Source organism: Vidua macroura, chromosome 6 (genome assembly GCF_024509145.1).
Source record: "Vidua macroura isolate BioBank_ID:100142 chromosome 6, ASM2450914v1, whole genome shotgun sequence".
NCBI lineage: Eukaryota > Metazoa > Chordata > Aves > Passeriformes > Viduidae > Vidua > Vidua macroura.
Genome location: NC_071576.1, coordinates 6,512,674 through 6,528,511, shown reverse-complemented (window position 1 = coordinate 6,528,511; position 15,838 = coordinate 6,512,674). Strand labels below are relative to the sequence as shown.

Sequence of the window (15,838 nt, the reverse complement as noted above, 5' to 3'; positions counted from 1 at the left end):
CTGTTTGGTGGATGAGAGTAGCAATAGGCAGATTTCTTTGAGTTTCCCACTGTGATTACTTTCTGATGTTTCTCTCGAGCATCTCTTAATGTCGAGGGTTCTTAAAGTAGGTGTGCCCCTGTTTTGGCCAGAAAAACAATCCTCTGCTTGGATTTAATAGAAGGCTGTTCTCTGGGAAACTTCAGGAAGACTCCACAGGGTTGGTGTAGTTCCATCTGTGACTCCTCTTCCACTTCCTTTTATCTTCTTGGTGTCAAAAGAGTCTCCAATTTACTTCAAACTGATGAAGCATTGAACCACTCCTTCTGTAATAAACTTGCTGTTTCCACTTTGGATTCTACAGAACCCTTCTGTTGCTTTGAAAGACCGAGTTTGAACAAAGTAATTTATCCACCTAGTGAGTGCCAAACTCAATTTAGCCTGACGAGGACAAAAGCACTGGAAGGACAGGAGGGTTTGATCTTGTATTCTGTTATCTGAGGCCTGAAAAATTACATAGAAAGATTTTAAGCAGATGCAGGAATTGCTGTATAGCCTTCTGTGCTAACCAGCAGGATATTTCAGATCAAATAACGCTTTTTATTCCTTTCCAGGGAATCAGTAGCCTCTTCAGCTCCTTAAAAGTGGTGCGCCTTCTACGGCTGGGTCGGGTGGCCAGGAAGCTGGACCATTACCTGGAATATGGTGCTGCTGTGCTGGTGCTGTTGGTGTGTGTGTTTGGGCTGGTGGCCCACTGGCTGGCCTGCATCTGGTACAGCATTGGGGACTACGAAGTGATCGATGAACTGACCAACACCATCAAAACAGACAGCTGGCTCTACCAGCTGGCCCTGAGCATCGGGACCCCATATCGCTACAACACCACGGGCTCGGGCCAGTGGGAAGGGGGGCCCAGCAAAGACTCCTTGTACATATCCTCCCTCTACTTTACCATGACAAGCCTTACAACCATAGGATTTGGGAACATAGCACCGACCACTGATGGGGAGAAGATTTTTTCGGTGGCCATGATGATGGTTGGCTGTAAGTAAAATCTGATTTTCTTGTGTTTAGGGGAAGTTCTGTGGCCGGTACCCTGCTTGTATAGTGCACTTGCTTTAAGCTTTCTTGACATCCTAAGAACACCTGTAAACAATCATGAAATGAACTTGGAATTCTTGAAAACAGGTATTGAAATTCTGTAGTTGCTGTACCTTTTAAATTGCTGGCAAGGCTAAGTGGTCTGTGCACATAAGTGTGCCCAGTGGCAAGTTTATACTTGGGGCTTTATCTTTGCACTTTAAAGATGGCTTTTAACATGTTTGTAAGGTCTTTTCTAGAATTTGGTTAAAAGTTACAAAGTGTATTTGAATTCAGGTAGTCTGAGTTTTGATTATAAACTTATGTAAGCCTGGAATCGTTTGATGTGGTTTTATCCAATTCTTGAAGCATTTAGTGATTCCATAAATTGATTGTTTGCTTTATGGCACTGCTTTGAGATATAAATCCTGATTTTATCTTCTGAATGTGGTGGCCTTTGTCACCAGCAAAACTGGAAGTTAAGGAAATGATGGAACAATATATTGAACCTTTTTTCTGTTTCCTGCTGTTTTACAGCTCTCCTGAAATAGTCCAAAATCAGGAGTGGTAAGGCACAACTCTCATTTCATGTGTTATGTCACTGAGGAGCTCTACAGATAACCAGAAATCTTCAAAATACAGTAGACACAACTTAAAATGTTAATACCATTTGGAGAATTATTTTTCTGTTAAATCAGTAAGTCGTGGTATTTCTCTGGTGCTTTCTATTTGCTGAGCACCTTGCAAACACTAAGCAATTATGTAACAAGAGAGCAAACAAAACCTTTTGATAATAAGATCTACATAATCTCTCTGATAATTATCTCAGCTAACACTCAGAGCTCATCTCTGAGAAATACTGAACTATAAAAAGGAAGTTTTCTTGCCACAGTCTTTCTAGATCTTTAGAAGATTAAAGACGTTTGTAGATTTTAAAATGCTTTTTTAAAAGAGAGGTTGCAATTTTAGGACTCTTGCAGCGTGGTGCAATGAAATTTCTGCTGAACACCATCTTTACATGATGGGTTGATGTTGCAAAACATTTCCAAGTCCATAAAAAAGCAAATCCCCAAGCCAGAGCACTAGTGAGCTATTGCAGATAGGTCATCAAAAGCCCATAGGAGCTGATGTGCTGTTTGTTGGCACTGATTTGTGGTATTTACAGAACCTGGGGATTTGGAGAATAAAGTGGATAAAGTGGATACAGAATATTTTTATACATTGTAATATTTGCTTCCCTTGTTTTTTGTTTTTTTTTTTTTTTTTTTTTTTTTTTGGGACTTCTGTTTTCCTGTTGAGGGGGATTTGACAGAAAAAAATAAGTGGTAAGTGACTTAGGGTGTGATGAGAGCAATAAAAACATGATGAATGCCTCTACTACTATGTATGATGATAACAACAACAAAATACATGCATGGACTTAGCAGGTGAAAGGAAGGGGAGATTGTAACCTGCTTTGTGTCTGTTCTAGGTGGGTTGTTTCCTTGCTTTTTCATCTCTGAAACTCATCCTAAAGGTGGGGAATACAAAGTAGCAGGATCAAAGTTGACACTGACAACAGCCTGTGTATGTGGCACTGGCTAATAATTTCCATAAATGTTACCTACAAAATTACTAAATGTTCACATCAACTTTATAAGTGGCAGCTGTGAGTTTAGCAGTTGGGCAACTGTGTGTAGCATCATAGGCTTTTAGACCAAGTCAAAAGTAGAATCTAAAATTTAAGAAGTGTGGCAAAAGGACTACTGAGTTGCTTATTGCACCAAAATAATAACAGCAAAATAAATGTGCCTGCTCTTGCGAGAGGGGTGAAGAGCACTGTGGCAGGCAGGAAGGCCACAGACAGGAGAAACCTTTTTGGTTTATTTACAAGTAAAATTTACAAGAAAAAGTGCTCAACTATCATCAAATAGTGATTCTTCTGCAACAACATCAGTGCAGATTTGAAGATTTCTAATCCATGCACATCAGTGTGATGAGTGCTCCTGACTGAAATCCAAACCTTGACTGATCTTTTTCCACTGGTTAGAAAATAAACCAGCTTTGGAACAGGCACTGGTCATAGGCTTAATATTTGCAATATTTGTGCAGAGAGATCAGACCTGAAGGATCTATAGGATTGTATAGATATGCTTTGCAGAGCTGGCTGCTGAAAGCCTGGCACTCTGAGCTTCAAAATTAAACAGGGAGGCACAACAAATAGTTGATGGAAAATGCAATTTCACAAGCATTCAGAGTATCCGCTGAGCTCTGGAGAAGGATTTGGCCTCATGAAAAGGTGTAACTAAGAACTGAGTTATTTTCAAACCAAGATATTCTAGTTTCTCTTTTGAAACAGTGTTTTGAGATAAACATTCAGTAAAATTCAATTACAGTTCAGTCAATAAATATGTCTGGTCCACAAACACACTTTTGTTATAAGCAGAGAGAGGCTGTGAAATACCTTTGGTAGTTCTCCTGAAGAAGTTTGCTAATACCAATAGCTGATATTGGCAGTGTTTTTTTTTACATAACAGACTATGCCAAATAAATGTTTTAAACTTAGCACTGGAATCAGAGATAGTAATTCATCACAATCCCAGCTGCCTACTCATGCAAACTGCAGATAGGAAAGGAAATCTTGCCAGCCTTGTCAGCGAGCTGCAGCTTGTTCTGAAAGCCCCAAGTTTCCTATTCATGCTGGTAAAGTTACCAGGACCTGGGAGGAGTATTTGGAGAGATTTGCAAATCTTTCTGGTGGGCAGGATTGCAGGATGGCGTTCTTGTTAAAAATAGGCAGATTCAGATTCTGTAGGTGCTGATGAAGCATTGCTTGGTGTGGGGCAGGGGCGGGGGAAGCCCTGATGGATGGGGAGCTTTTGAGTCAGATTGGCAGCTTGTCACTTGCTTCTTCACTGAGGACAGATCGAGTGGGATATTTAAGCTGAAATACATCACCTGTCTTGCAGGAAAGAAAGCTTTGAATATCTTAACCTCATCTTGTGGAGCTTGCTTCAGATTTCTTTTTGCCTCATTTGCTTTATCTTGGTGTCCAGTGCTGTTCAGCAATATTTTTTTTTCTGTTGCTTCTTGACACTTGAAAAGCTAAAAATAGCAAACAAAGCATCCTATGACAAGGGAGCAAGGTTTTTACGAGGGTTGTTGTTTAAATACCTATTGTATGTTTGCTGCCTAGAGTTGCTGAATATGCATTGAAAATCTGATTTTTGTAACACCTTTTGTGTTGATCTAGGTCATTTCACCCCCTCTATGTGCAAAGCAGAACAAGTAGGTAGGTCTGTCAGATCCTTTGACTGCACCAGGAATTGTTTATCATTCAGGAAGGACCTTTGTTGTAAACCCCCCATTATCTTCTGTCAGCTCAGAGCCTCCAAATCTCAGCCTGTGCTGCTGCGTGTTGCTCTACTTCTGTCCACAAGCAGCTCTAAGGCTCCTGCAGCACAGCCATAGATGCAGATGTAAAACTGACTGGGTTAGTGTCTTTCACAAAAAAATAAAAAACCCCAAAAAACCAAAATCCAAAAAAACCCACCAACAACAACCCAAAAAAATCAAAAAACCCCGAAAAAAATCCCAAATCGTGTGAAGAAAGAAACTTTTGGTGCATACACCACTATCACTATCTTGCAACTCAGCACAGCCAGGCCTTTAGGGAGCAGAAAATAAGAGGGAGAAAGCATTTTGGGGAAGGTGGCAGTGTGGTTGGGTGAAACAGCTCGAAAAGTTCAGGAGAGATGGGGTTTTTTGAAGGAACAAGTGTGACTGTTTAAACAACAGTACAGTCATCTGCTTTCTTCCTTCTGTACTTTTCTAACTGTGAGAACAGCAGCCAACTTCCCAAAGTCCTTCTTTAGGCAGGGATAGAGTTAATTTTCCTCCCAGTCGGTGGTACAGTGCTGTGTGTTGGATTTAGAATGAGAAAAATGTTGCTAGAACACTGAGTTTTCAGCTGTTGCTGGGCAGTGCTCGCATGAAGTCAAGGATTTTTCTGCTCCTCATTCCCTGCCAGCGAGGAGACTGGGGGGCACAGGGAGCCATGAGGGGACACAGCTGGGACAGCTGACCCAAACTGGCCAAAGGGACATTGCACACCATATGGCATCATGCTGACCAGTAAAACTGGGGGGGCTGGAGGGTGAGTGGTCAGCAGGCAGTGAGCAATAGCATTGTGCATCACTCGTTTTTTGTATTCTTTTATCATCATTATTTTTTTTTTCCACTTCCTTTTCTGTCCTGTGAAGCTGTGCCCAACTCAACCCTTGAGTTTTGCCTTTTTTTCTGATTCTTTCCTGTATTCCAGTGGGGGAGAGGGAGTGAGCAGGTGTCTGGGGTAATTTTAGCTGCCTGCTAGGTTGAAGCACAACACCCAGCCTGGGGCTTAGAGGGTCTCTGACACATTTCATGCTGCTGGTGTAACCTAGAGTAATGGGTTTGGCCCTGTCCATGTGCAACAGTGGTTCTGTGTGGCACAGAGCAGATTGCAGCATCAGTCTGGCCCCATAAATACAGCAATTACAGGAGTTGATTTGTCCAGCTGAGTGGACCTGGCATGTACATCCAGGCAGTTGGAGAAATCCAGTAAATTCCACCGGTCACTGAAATGCTCCGATGATCCGTGCAGCAAGGGAACGTCAGAACGAGATACTGAAGGCAGGGGTGTCAGTGAACATTGAATAATTCACTGTTTCTCAGGCTGTGAAAAACTCAGAAGAATCTCTTCGTTATCCATTGGTCCCTAGAATTGCTGAACAAAGGGTGCTTTGTTGTTCTTCCTTCAGGGAAATACTTTTATCTCTATACATAATTACTTTGGCTTCTATTTACTCCAGTTTTATGGGGAGATGGTTGTGGGAGAGATGATATTTTTCAATGAATGGTTTTAAATTATGGTGAAAACAGGCCTGGAAATTTACATTGGTTTTGTGTATGAGCAGAAGAATTTGTTGTAGTGTTATTGAAGGATGCCTTCTCTGGAAAATGGGAGTATTTTCTAGATTCCTCTTTCCAAGACTTTCTATGTAATGGCTCAAAATGCTAACTTCTTGTTTTCCTCTTAAAATACCCAGGTTCATGATTTTCAGCTTTGAAAAGGAGACAGATGTAACTGCTGTCACTTGGACCCCAAGTTATTACTGTTCATGGGAGAGATGATGAAGCAGAGTGTGGGTGGGTTCCTCTTGATATCACAGAATCACAGAATGCTTTCAGTTGGAAGGGACCTTAAAGATCATCCAGTACCAACCTCCCTGCCATGGGCTGGGACATGTTTCACCAGAAGGTGTCTGCTAGACACATAAATATAGATATCATTGATATCTTAGTTATCTGTATTGAACACATAGATGTCCTGCCCTCCTTCTAATTTTATTAAACAGAGAGAATAGGACTTGCCCTTTCCTTTATAGAACCGGTGGGATGCTCTCATCTGAGCCACCTCTGGCCCTAAACTCTCCTGTGTTTGGCAAACAACGCTGCAAGGCTGCTGATTGCTCGTGGCACCCCCCTTGCAGCTGCTCAGCTCTTTCAGAGCTGTGACGTGGGGAGCCAGGGGCTGCCAGTCAAGTCTCCATTGATCTGTCAAACCTAATTCATTATTTAAGTGGGCTGTCTCATTGTTCGAGCATCGTTCGTCAGTTCCCTGCCAATATATGGGAGTTAGCCACTTGAATGCCGTTCGCATGAATCATGGAAGTTTATCTAGCAAATTTGTTAAGCAGTGGCTAAGCCCACGCGCTGACACAACAGTGTATCATTGTAGGGAAGTGCTTGTCTGGCAGGCTCCCAGACAAGCAATCCCAAGAGCCCATAGGATTTAATTTTTGATCCTGAGGAAAGTGTGTAAGATAGCACCTTCCAGCAAAAATCACTGCCAGCAACGTAGATTAAATTGTATTTTTCCTAGCAACAGATACTAATACGAGAAGGTTTTACACCTGTAGGAATTCATAGGCTGGAGTGTTTAGCTATGGCTGAAATCCAGCTGTGCCCCTAAGGGTGTCCTACCAGAGTCAGTTCTCTTTCGTGCAGAGGTCTGGGATGTGGGAGAGATGTAGCTCTGCATCAAGGAGCTGCAGTGGGGTTTTTTTGACCTCTTCAGCAGTAGAGGACTGGTGCCAGTTTTTGTGCTGCTCTTAAAGTTTCTTAAAATGGGGGCCAGTGAGGGGAATGTTGCTTCCAACAGCAATACGGCCCTGCTAACAAGCTCTTAATTGTTTCTTAGAATCACAAAATGATAAAATGATTTGGGTTGGAAGAGACCTTAAAGATCATCGGGGTGCAAACCCCTGGCATGGGCAGGGACACCTACTAGGTTGCTCAGGGTCCCAGACATTGAACACTTCCAGGAATGGCACATCTGCAATTTCACTGTGCAACCTGTTCTGCTACATCCAAATCAGGAGAGAGTAAAACTGTTCATTCACATTTACCCATTAGTGCAAAAAGAAGAAAGTGGCACAGAAAGTTACGAGAAGTTGCCTTGCAAGGGAAAATTTCCCCTCTTGAGTGCCATTGAAAAAGCATTTTGATTGCTGAGCCATAGCCCAAGTGCTATTAGCTCTACAAAAAAAGGATATCAGGGTCTTTCTGTGATATCTTTTAGTTGTTACTAATCTTACTTATGTCGCACAGCTGGGGCAGATGAAGTATTTTGAGCCAGGTTATTGGTGTCAGTGCAGCAGTTGTACTTGGCAATCTCAGTATTCTCTGAGCAGCTGCATGAAAAAGCCTTAAGAGTATAATCACATCTCAACAGTAAAAAAATCAAATTCCTCTTGGCGAGTAAAAGATGTAGCTTCATCCACTTTTTAATGGAACTGGAGTGTAAGAGTGAGATCGTAAAATCATCGTTTTAGTTGGAAAAGAGATGCAATGTCATTGAGCCAGACCATTACCCCAGCACTGCCAAGCCCACCACTAAACTATGTCCTCAAATACCACATCTACACGTCTTTTAAATATCTCTGGGGATGGTGATTCTACCACTGCCCTGGGCAGCCTGGTCTGGTGCTTGACACCCTTTCTATGAAGAAATTGTTCCTAATATCCAATCTAAACCTCCCCTGGTGCAACTTGAGGCTGTTTCTTCTTGTCCTGTCGCTTGTTACCTGGGAGAAGATACTACCACCCTCTGGCTACACCCTCCTTTCGGGGAGTTGTAGAGAGCAATGAGATCCCTCTCTTTCTTTTCTCCAGGCTAAACACTCCCAGCTCCCTCAGCTGCTCCTCAGCAGATTTGTGCTCCAGACCCGTCCCCAGCTCCGTTTCCCTTCTTAGGACATGCTCCAGCACCTGGTTGTATCCACCAGATTGGGGCCATATGTACCTTGTTTTGCTGTAATTCTGTCAGAGCAGGAGATTTTTAGATATTCAGGTTCTAGTTTATAGCAAAAACATATGTCTTTATATAAAGGGCTTTAAAACTGTAAAACAGCCTCCTTGGGAAGCTTTATGGGATTTTTTTTTGTCAAGGTTATAGCTAGCATGTGTTTATATAAGGTTTACTTTTATTGTCATTGGCTTGATGTGTTTAAAGGAAATTATGGTATCAAGAGAGATAGGACAGTGAGTGGGAGAGGTAACAATAAAGAAGGAAATGTTATTTCATGCTGTTGAGCTATATTATTTAAAACAACTGAAGATTGTTATTGAATAAATGATACGTAAATGTTGAAAATGAACCTTCATGCTCACACACAGAGTACAAGCAATCACCTGAGATGGTCCCAGAGGGATTATCAAGTAGTCCTGGATTACTCAAAACAACTGTATCTCTCAGGAAACAGAAAGTTTAATTAGCCCAGCTAGATCAGCAAATATATCTGACTGGCTAAGAACACAACACAGCTCAGTTTTATAGCATATTGTGCTAGAGGGATAAACAAATCTGAGATAAAAGATAACCCCCAGGGTATCACACTGCTTGGATGGAAGGGGCTCAGGAGCCCCTTTATGTTTGCCTCTTCTGAAGTTTCAGAGAGCCAAGTGAGTGATCTGAGTCTGTGTCTGCACAGAGATCCTTGGTTTATTTTGTGTACCCAGGAGATAATACCTCTGTGTGTTTGGCATTTAAAAGGGAGAGTTACCCAGGTAAGTCAGGCCAGTTAACAGGTAAGTCCTGCCTGATATCACTGGAGATGTGCTCCTCACTGGGCCCTGCTTTCAGTGGAAAACCAGGTATTTTCTCTTAAATCTCATTAATATTGGCCCAGTTTTGCTTGCAGATAGTTGCTGTGTTTTATCAACTGGAGGGGAAGTTAGGATGGGCAGTTCAGTGAGTAGAAGTTGTTTTAACAAGTGTCCTGTTGTAGAAAATTTGAATCATACCACTGAATCTGGCCTTAAAATACTATTTTTCATGTCCAGCAAGAGATTTCTGTGCTTAAATTTCATTAGGTTGACTTTGAGAACTGAAAAACCGTGTGACATTGTCACACATCCAGAGGCGCTGTCAGAGCTGGGGGTTTTGTGTTATTTCATGTAAAATATACAAAAAGCCCCAGTCTCTGGAGGTTTCATTATCACAGTACTGCCTGTGGTGCTGTAGCACGTTTGGTGGTACTTGGGAATATCAGGTAATTGGATGAAAGATGACAGATAGCAGTTCTTGGTTTCTCGTTGCTTCCTTTCTGTAGGTCTGAACTAGTACAATGTCATGTTCCTCTTGAACATTCTGAGCACTGAGGACTCAGCTTGTGTGTCTTTCATCCTCGTTCATCTTTCCTGTGGCTTTTTCTGCAAGAACTTTGGTAGAACTGGGAAAAATAAGTATACTCTGTTGTGGGAGTATGACTGTGGGTTCCTCCTTAAAGAGCTTTACTCCTTTGCCTTCCATTTTGGAGGAAGGATGGGAGAGCATCCGAACTGGCATCTCTCCCCTGGGTACCTGCTGTGCATCCCTGCGAGTGCTGAGTCAAATCCAGTTGCGTTTCAGTAGGAATATTTTGGTCATGAATTATTAAGACTGGTTTTCTTCCACTGGCCAGCAGCCAGCGTGGATTTGTCAAGATGAGTTCATGGCAAATTAATCTGATTTCTCTCTTTGACAAGATAACTGCCTAGAGAATAAAAGGGATTGAGTAGATACAATATATCTGCACTTTTTAGAAGTCTTCTGACAGTTTTTTACTTAGTGGCCTTACAGTGAATGAGTGAAAGATGATCTCAACACGGTCATAACAAAGTTGGTGATAACTGATTGAACAATCTCTCTCAAAATATAATCAAGGGCTTCGCTGTCAAACTTGGAGGGAACTGCCAGCGAGATTTTTGCCCTGCGTGTGATTGTGCTCAACACTTTCATTAGCAGAGATGAGTGACAGAACAGAGAGAGCACATTGGGAGAGTTCTGGGAAGGGTTGCAAGCAGTTCAGATGACAGCATCAGAATCCATAATGATCCCAATAAATTGGAAAGGCGTCCCCACACTAGCAAGGTGAATGTCAAGAGAGGGAAATGCAGTGCACCACGTGCAAAGAGGGCAAATCAAATGCATAAGCACAGTCTTAGGAATAACTGGGTGTGGTGCTGCGAGGCTGGAGAGGATTTTGGAGGATATTGGAGGAGGAAAGGGATAGGTGACTGCAGATTAAAGTAGCAAGACAGCAGTGGGGTAAAACCTATACATTTCACTTCAGAAAGTATCAGGAGCAGTGCTACAAACAAGTTGAAAAGGTATTTATTCTGCTGAGACAAGGACTAGGATCCTTTCTTTTTTAGATACAACACTTTAAGGAAGCTGTAGACCAGCTGGAGGGAGAGGAGATCATAAAAATGTTACAAGGCAGGATCTCAAGGGAACAGTTGGAAGAACTGACTTTGGCTTAAGCTGATGGAAGCTTAAGGGGAGCACGAATATTGACTTCTACCATGGAAAGAGTGTGCTTGAAAGGGAAAAAATACTGATCTTCTGTGTTTCCTGGAGGGCAGTCAGGTCACTTAGGAGGGAACGAAAGACTGATGTTGGAAACAGGGATTTCCAACACCAGTCCACCAAAAATTTTACAGCTTTGCAGATCGTGGGCAGAGCCAGCACCAGATTTGTTAGACTCCAGTTCATTGATGAGCATTGCTACAGGTATCTTTGTTCCTCCCTCAGGATTGCACTCCCTTGAGGTCCCTCCCAAGCCTACAAATCTCTGATGCTGGAGGGAGAGTAAGGTACAGCTACAAATCCCTATTATGTCTTAGCAAGGCCAAGCTAGCAAAGCCCACTTTTTCTACGTGGTTGACCATCCCTAAACATCTAGTGACTAATTTCAGTACAGGAGTTCTGACTTTTTTTGGCTTTAAAAATTTTTGTAACTGAAATATAATTCTGAGCTAAAAGTTCTTGCCTCCGGATTTTCATAATGACTTTTTCATTAATGAAGATTCACACTAAAGAAAGAAAAAAATCATATAAGACATTTTGTTCCCCCCCCCCCCCTTTCCCCCTTCTCTTTATTTCTTTAAAGTTTGGTTTTTTTAAAACGCTGCATCTTTTGGTATAAGAAAATACCAAAAGTATATGCTTGGAAGTGTAGTAGAAGGATGGAAGTAAAATTTTCCTTGAAGACTGAGAAAAAAAAGAGCCATTTGGGAGCAATTTTCTTACTTTCAGCTATTTATCTCTTTTTCCAGGAGAAACTAAGCAAGCAGGTAAAAAGAAGAAGACCAACAGATAGAAAAAGATATTTTTAAAAAGTTGAAAGATTAGTAAGTTTTTATCTTACTTTGTCTACATTTTTGTTGCGTAACAACATGAAAGATTTTCTAATAGAGCAGAATATTTAATTTCTTCCAAAGTGTCTCATGAAAATTAAAACACATCTCAAAGTTCCATTGTGAAGTGTAATCAGAATTGAAATAGGATGAAGTTGATGGAAAAAGGTTTATAAATATCTACTGCTGATTTCTGCATGGGGATGTGACAATGGGAGATGGAGTGGAGGCTGCATTCCTCTGCAGGAAAAGCCCAGCTCTGTACCAATGGCATTGTGTTGGGAGAATTGTGTCAGTTCTTCCTCAGTGGAATGTGGTCAGTTCTGAGGTAAAAGCCCCTTAAACTGGATTTTTCCTGAAGTTGGAACACTGTGAGGAGCAGTCATATCCATGGCCCTACAAAATTTGTGGTTTTGCATGTACATTCCAACAGTAGCAGTGGCAGCTACAGAAAAATTGTGATTCTTACATTGTATGGGCAAGGTTGAACAACGTGAACTCAGCATCAGTGTCATCCAGGCCAACACTGTCACCCTTTGAATGGCTGCTGCATCCCTCAGGTCTCACCTCTCTTGCCTCATATGTGATCAAAGGATGTTAAATTAAAGGCTAGGAGGGCAGAATGAGGTGGGATGAATTCCTGTCTGTTTTTTAAATTCATTTTACCCAGTCCTTCAGTGCTTCCTGAACTGGGAACTTTAAACTTGTGGTGTGTTTTTAAGTCCCACTGACCTCATTGCTGCTTAATAAGAACTTACCTTTAAGTGTTCTCTGGCCACAAACCATGATGAAGGGAACATTTCTGACATTTCAGGTTTATTGGTGAATCTTCCAAGTATTGGCAAGAGGGAATTAGGGGGATGAGTCCCATTTTTATGCTCATGCCTAAAATCCAGGCAGGTGTATTGTAAAAACCTCAGCATCCATTTCAGTGAGGTCCCTTATGTGGAAATTATTTTTTTTACCTGATATGTTTGAATGATACCTGATTGGTAAAGACATTGGAACAAACCATCATTCCTGTATATGGTGAAAGGACAAGCTTCATTTTCCTCTTTCTTCCTCCTCATCCAGGAACATTTTAAAGCACAAAATCTGATGCCTGCTTTCAATCCCTAATTTTTGAATAGGAGATCAAGGCATAAAGAAGGTTACTATTGACCTTCATTAATGCAAGCATTTCCTGCTGAAATTGATAAACCACCTTACCTAAAGGAAATGTAACTTTCTAGTTAATCAAACACAATCTTGAAAGGGGAAAAGAAAAGACAAGTCAATAAGGTAAGAAAGAAGTTCAGAATAAAGCTGCTGGCATCAGTGCCAAAATAGGAAACCATTTAATGGCTGTAAGTCTGAAATAATTATGTGTGGGTGAAGACTGGTCATGCAAGAAGGATCTTGCAACCAAATCTTCTTGTCTGAAGAAGAGAAGAAGAAGACAAGTGTGTGAGATCCCTACAAAACCTGTGGCACAGACACAGCCCTTGGAGGTTCTTGGCCAGCCCTGCCGTGCCCCGTGCATGAGGTGATTTTAGCAGAGCCCTGTCCAGTGAGGAGCCAGGATGAGCGTGTGTGATTCCATGGCAGTGATGCTGTGCTGAGCCCCATCACATCTTGCACTTTCTGTCTCCTCTGGGGAGTCAAGGGGTGGCACTGGCTGTTAAATGGGATGTAAAATGACAGAATTGGAGAGATTTATCTGAAGCATTACTCTATGTCAAAATAATAAATCTTTATTGGCTGAACTGCTTTAATATTTTTCAGGAGTTGCAACAGATGCATCTTATTTGTGTGTGTGTTGATGAGCTTTGGAGCAGGGTTACAATTTTACTTCGTAGATCCCACAGGCGGCTTTGGATGTTTTTGAAAAAAGCATTTTTTTTCCCAAGCTTCTGAGTGGGGCCCAGCACTGCAGCTCTTTTTCTGTGTTCCACCAACTGCTAGGGGAGCAAAGCAAATGAAAGCACAAGCTTAGAACAAGTTTCTGTTTACCTTGTTAAAAACCCAAACAAGCCCAGGAATAGCAGAAAGTATTAATGAATTAAATCCTGAGTGCTTTGCTAAGCAGAGGATTTAATGATAAATGTTGAGGCCCTCCCACTTCTTCCTGTCCTAGGAACAGCTGAGATTTAAACTCCCCTGCATTACAGACAAAATAGCGAGAAAATTATTCATATGGTTTAAACATGGTGTGTGCTCTTGTTTAAATGCTTCTTATATGCATTTAAACAAATGTTTCTAAATGCTTGCAATATTCCATGGGTGATTAGAGGCTTTGAAAGGAGTTTAATGGAAGCTGCAGCAATACTGAACACCCACACGGACACCCAGAACAGGAGGGACGGGAAGCTGAGCAGAGCAGATTTGATCCAGCCTAATTAGTCAGGTTGTTGTTGTTTTTACAGTGTATTATTGATACACAAACATGCTGTTGAAGAATTAGTAATCTACAACACTGCAGTTCATTAGAGTTTTTAGTGGTGCTCTAATAGCCACGCTCCATCTGGATGATAATAAGAAATAATGGGCCATAGAGAAGTTATGCATCCTCACCTTCTAATCCACTTTCAGCCAGCTGAGAAGGCAACAAAGAGGATGTTTGCTGAAATATCATAAATTCAAAGGGAACAGAGTCCTCTGTTCTTTATCTCTGCAAAAGGCATTTATCCCTTTATTCCTTTGTGTGCTGCTCTACTGTTTCTAACCAAATTTCTGCTGTGGATAAAGGCAGATCATTGTGTCAGTGTGACACAGACATCTCTGCAGTGGCATGATATCTTTAATGGTTTTTGTCTTGCTACAATGAGAATGTCAGAATTAATCAGACTTTCTCATAAGTTTATTGTCTGTCAGGGTGTACTTGCAGCAGCAAGGCATGGTCAGGTGTAATGGCAACACATGGAGCTTGTTTACTGATGTGTTTTCATGTGTACATGAAAAGGAGAAGGACTCAGCTGTGGCTGCTTTTAATTGGTAACATTTAATACAGAAACAAGAGCTTTTGGGTAGAGGTGTCTAAAGGTTGAGGCTTTCACCTAGGAAAGTGAAATTTTTTGGTTTAATTTCCAGATCTGACATTTCATAGAATTGTGAACTTTGGCGTTTGATAAATATTGTGTTGCTTTATTCCTCTCCAAACCCACACCTGATTTGTTGGTTTAAATGCTAAATGGCTGGGGGCAGGAACTCCACATGTTTTTGTAAAGTGCCTACCAAATATTGTAATTTGTTTTTCTTCATTCCCTGTAACTCATATTATGAGTTGAGTTACAGGGAATGAAGAAAAACAAATTACAATATTCCAGGAATCAAAAGAAAAGAAAAAAAGTAAAAAAAAAAGTCTGACTGCACTGAATTAATTTGAATTTCTGTAGCTGACTCCATATAACTGGTTCAGACCTTGGGTTAAGTTCAAAGAGTGCAGGAGACATTTAATCTTTGCCAATCTACAGCTTAAAAGCTGAAGTGAAGGCAGAGGTAAATGTAGGATACTGTGCATTGCTCTGGCTGCTCTAAGTGTCTGCAGTCAGGATATTCCATGATAGCCAAGAGTTCACATGGGCTTGGGCTGCAGCATTTGTGGGAATAAATCTTATGGACTTTGTAGTTCATCCTAATTTAAAAAATAATAAAATACATACATTGTTTTGCTTCAGTGGATGGAACCTAACAAGTAGGGCTGAAGCAGTTCTTTCTACCAGGAGCAATATGTTCCATGGTAAATAGTTCCAGGATTATTATAGCCAGGGAACATGGGAACAGGACAGATTTGTGCTGAAATTAGTCCCTGTCTCATGCTTCTCAGACAAATGGGATGAACATATGTAGGCATAAAGGCAATGGTCGGATACATCCTGATCTTTTAAATTGGTAGAGTAACGTGCTTAAGGCAAAGCCAATGTTATTTAGTTGAATGGCAAGAAATACCTGGCTGACATTGCAAAGCCCCAACAGGTGTCTGCTACAAATATGCAAAAGTCCCCTAACAGACACTGGAAATGGGAGTTTTATAGGATAATATGCAAATATTGAAAACACCAACACAGCTTTGGGGAGTTTTATGTCCCATTCACTGTCA

The 15,838-nt window shown here is 41.3% G+C and overlaps 1 protein-coding gene across 1 annotated transcript in view; it reads left to right on the top strand.

Moving 5' to 3' along the window:
* The window catches only part of KCNH5 (potassium voltage-gated channel subfamily H member 5), a 148,591-nt gene that overhangs the window by 57,056 nt on the left and 75,697 nt on the right, over positions 1-15,838 (top strand). Inside the window, exon 7 of the mRNA XM_053980361.1 lies at positions 594-1,023. Within this exon, the coding sequence (XP_053836336.1) occupies positions 594-1,023 (430 nt within the window). The remainder of the gene's footprint in view (positions 1-593; positions 1,024-15,838) is intronic.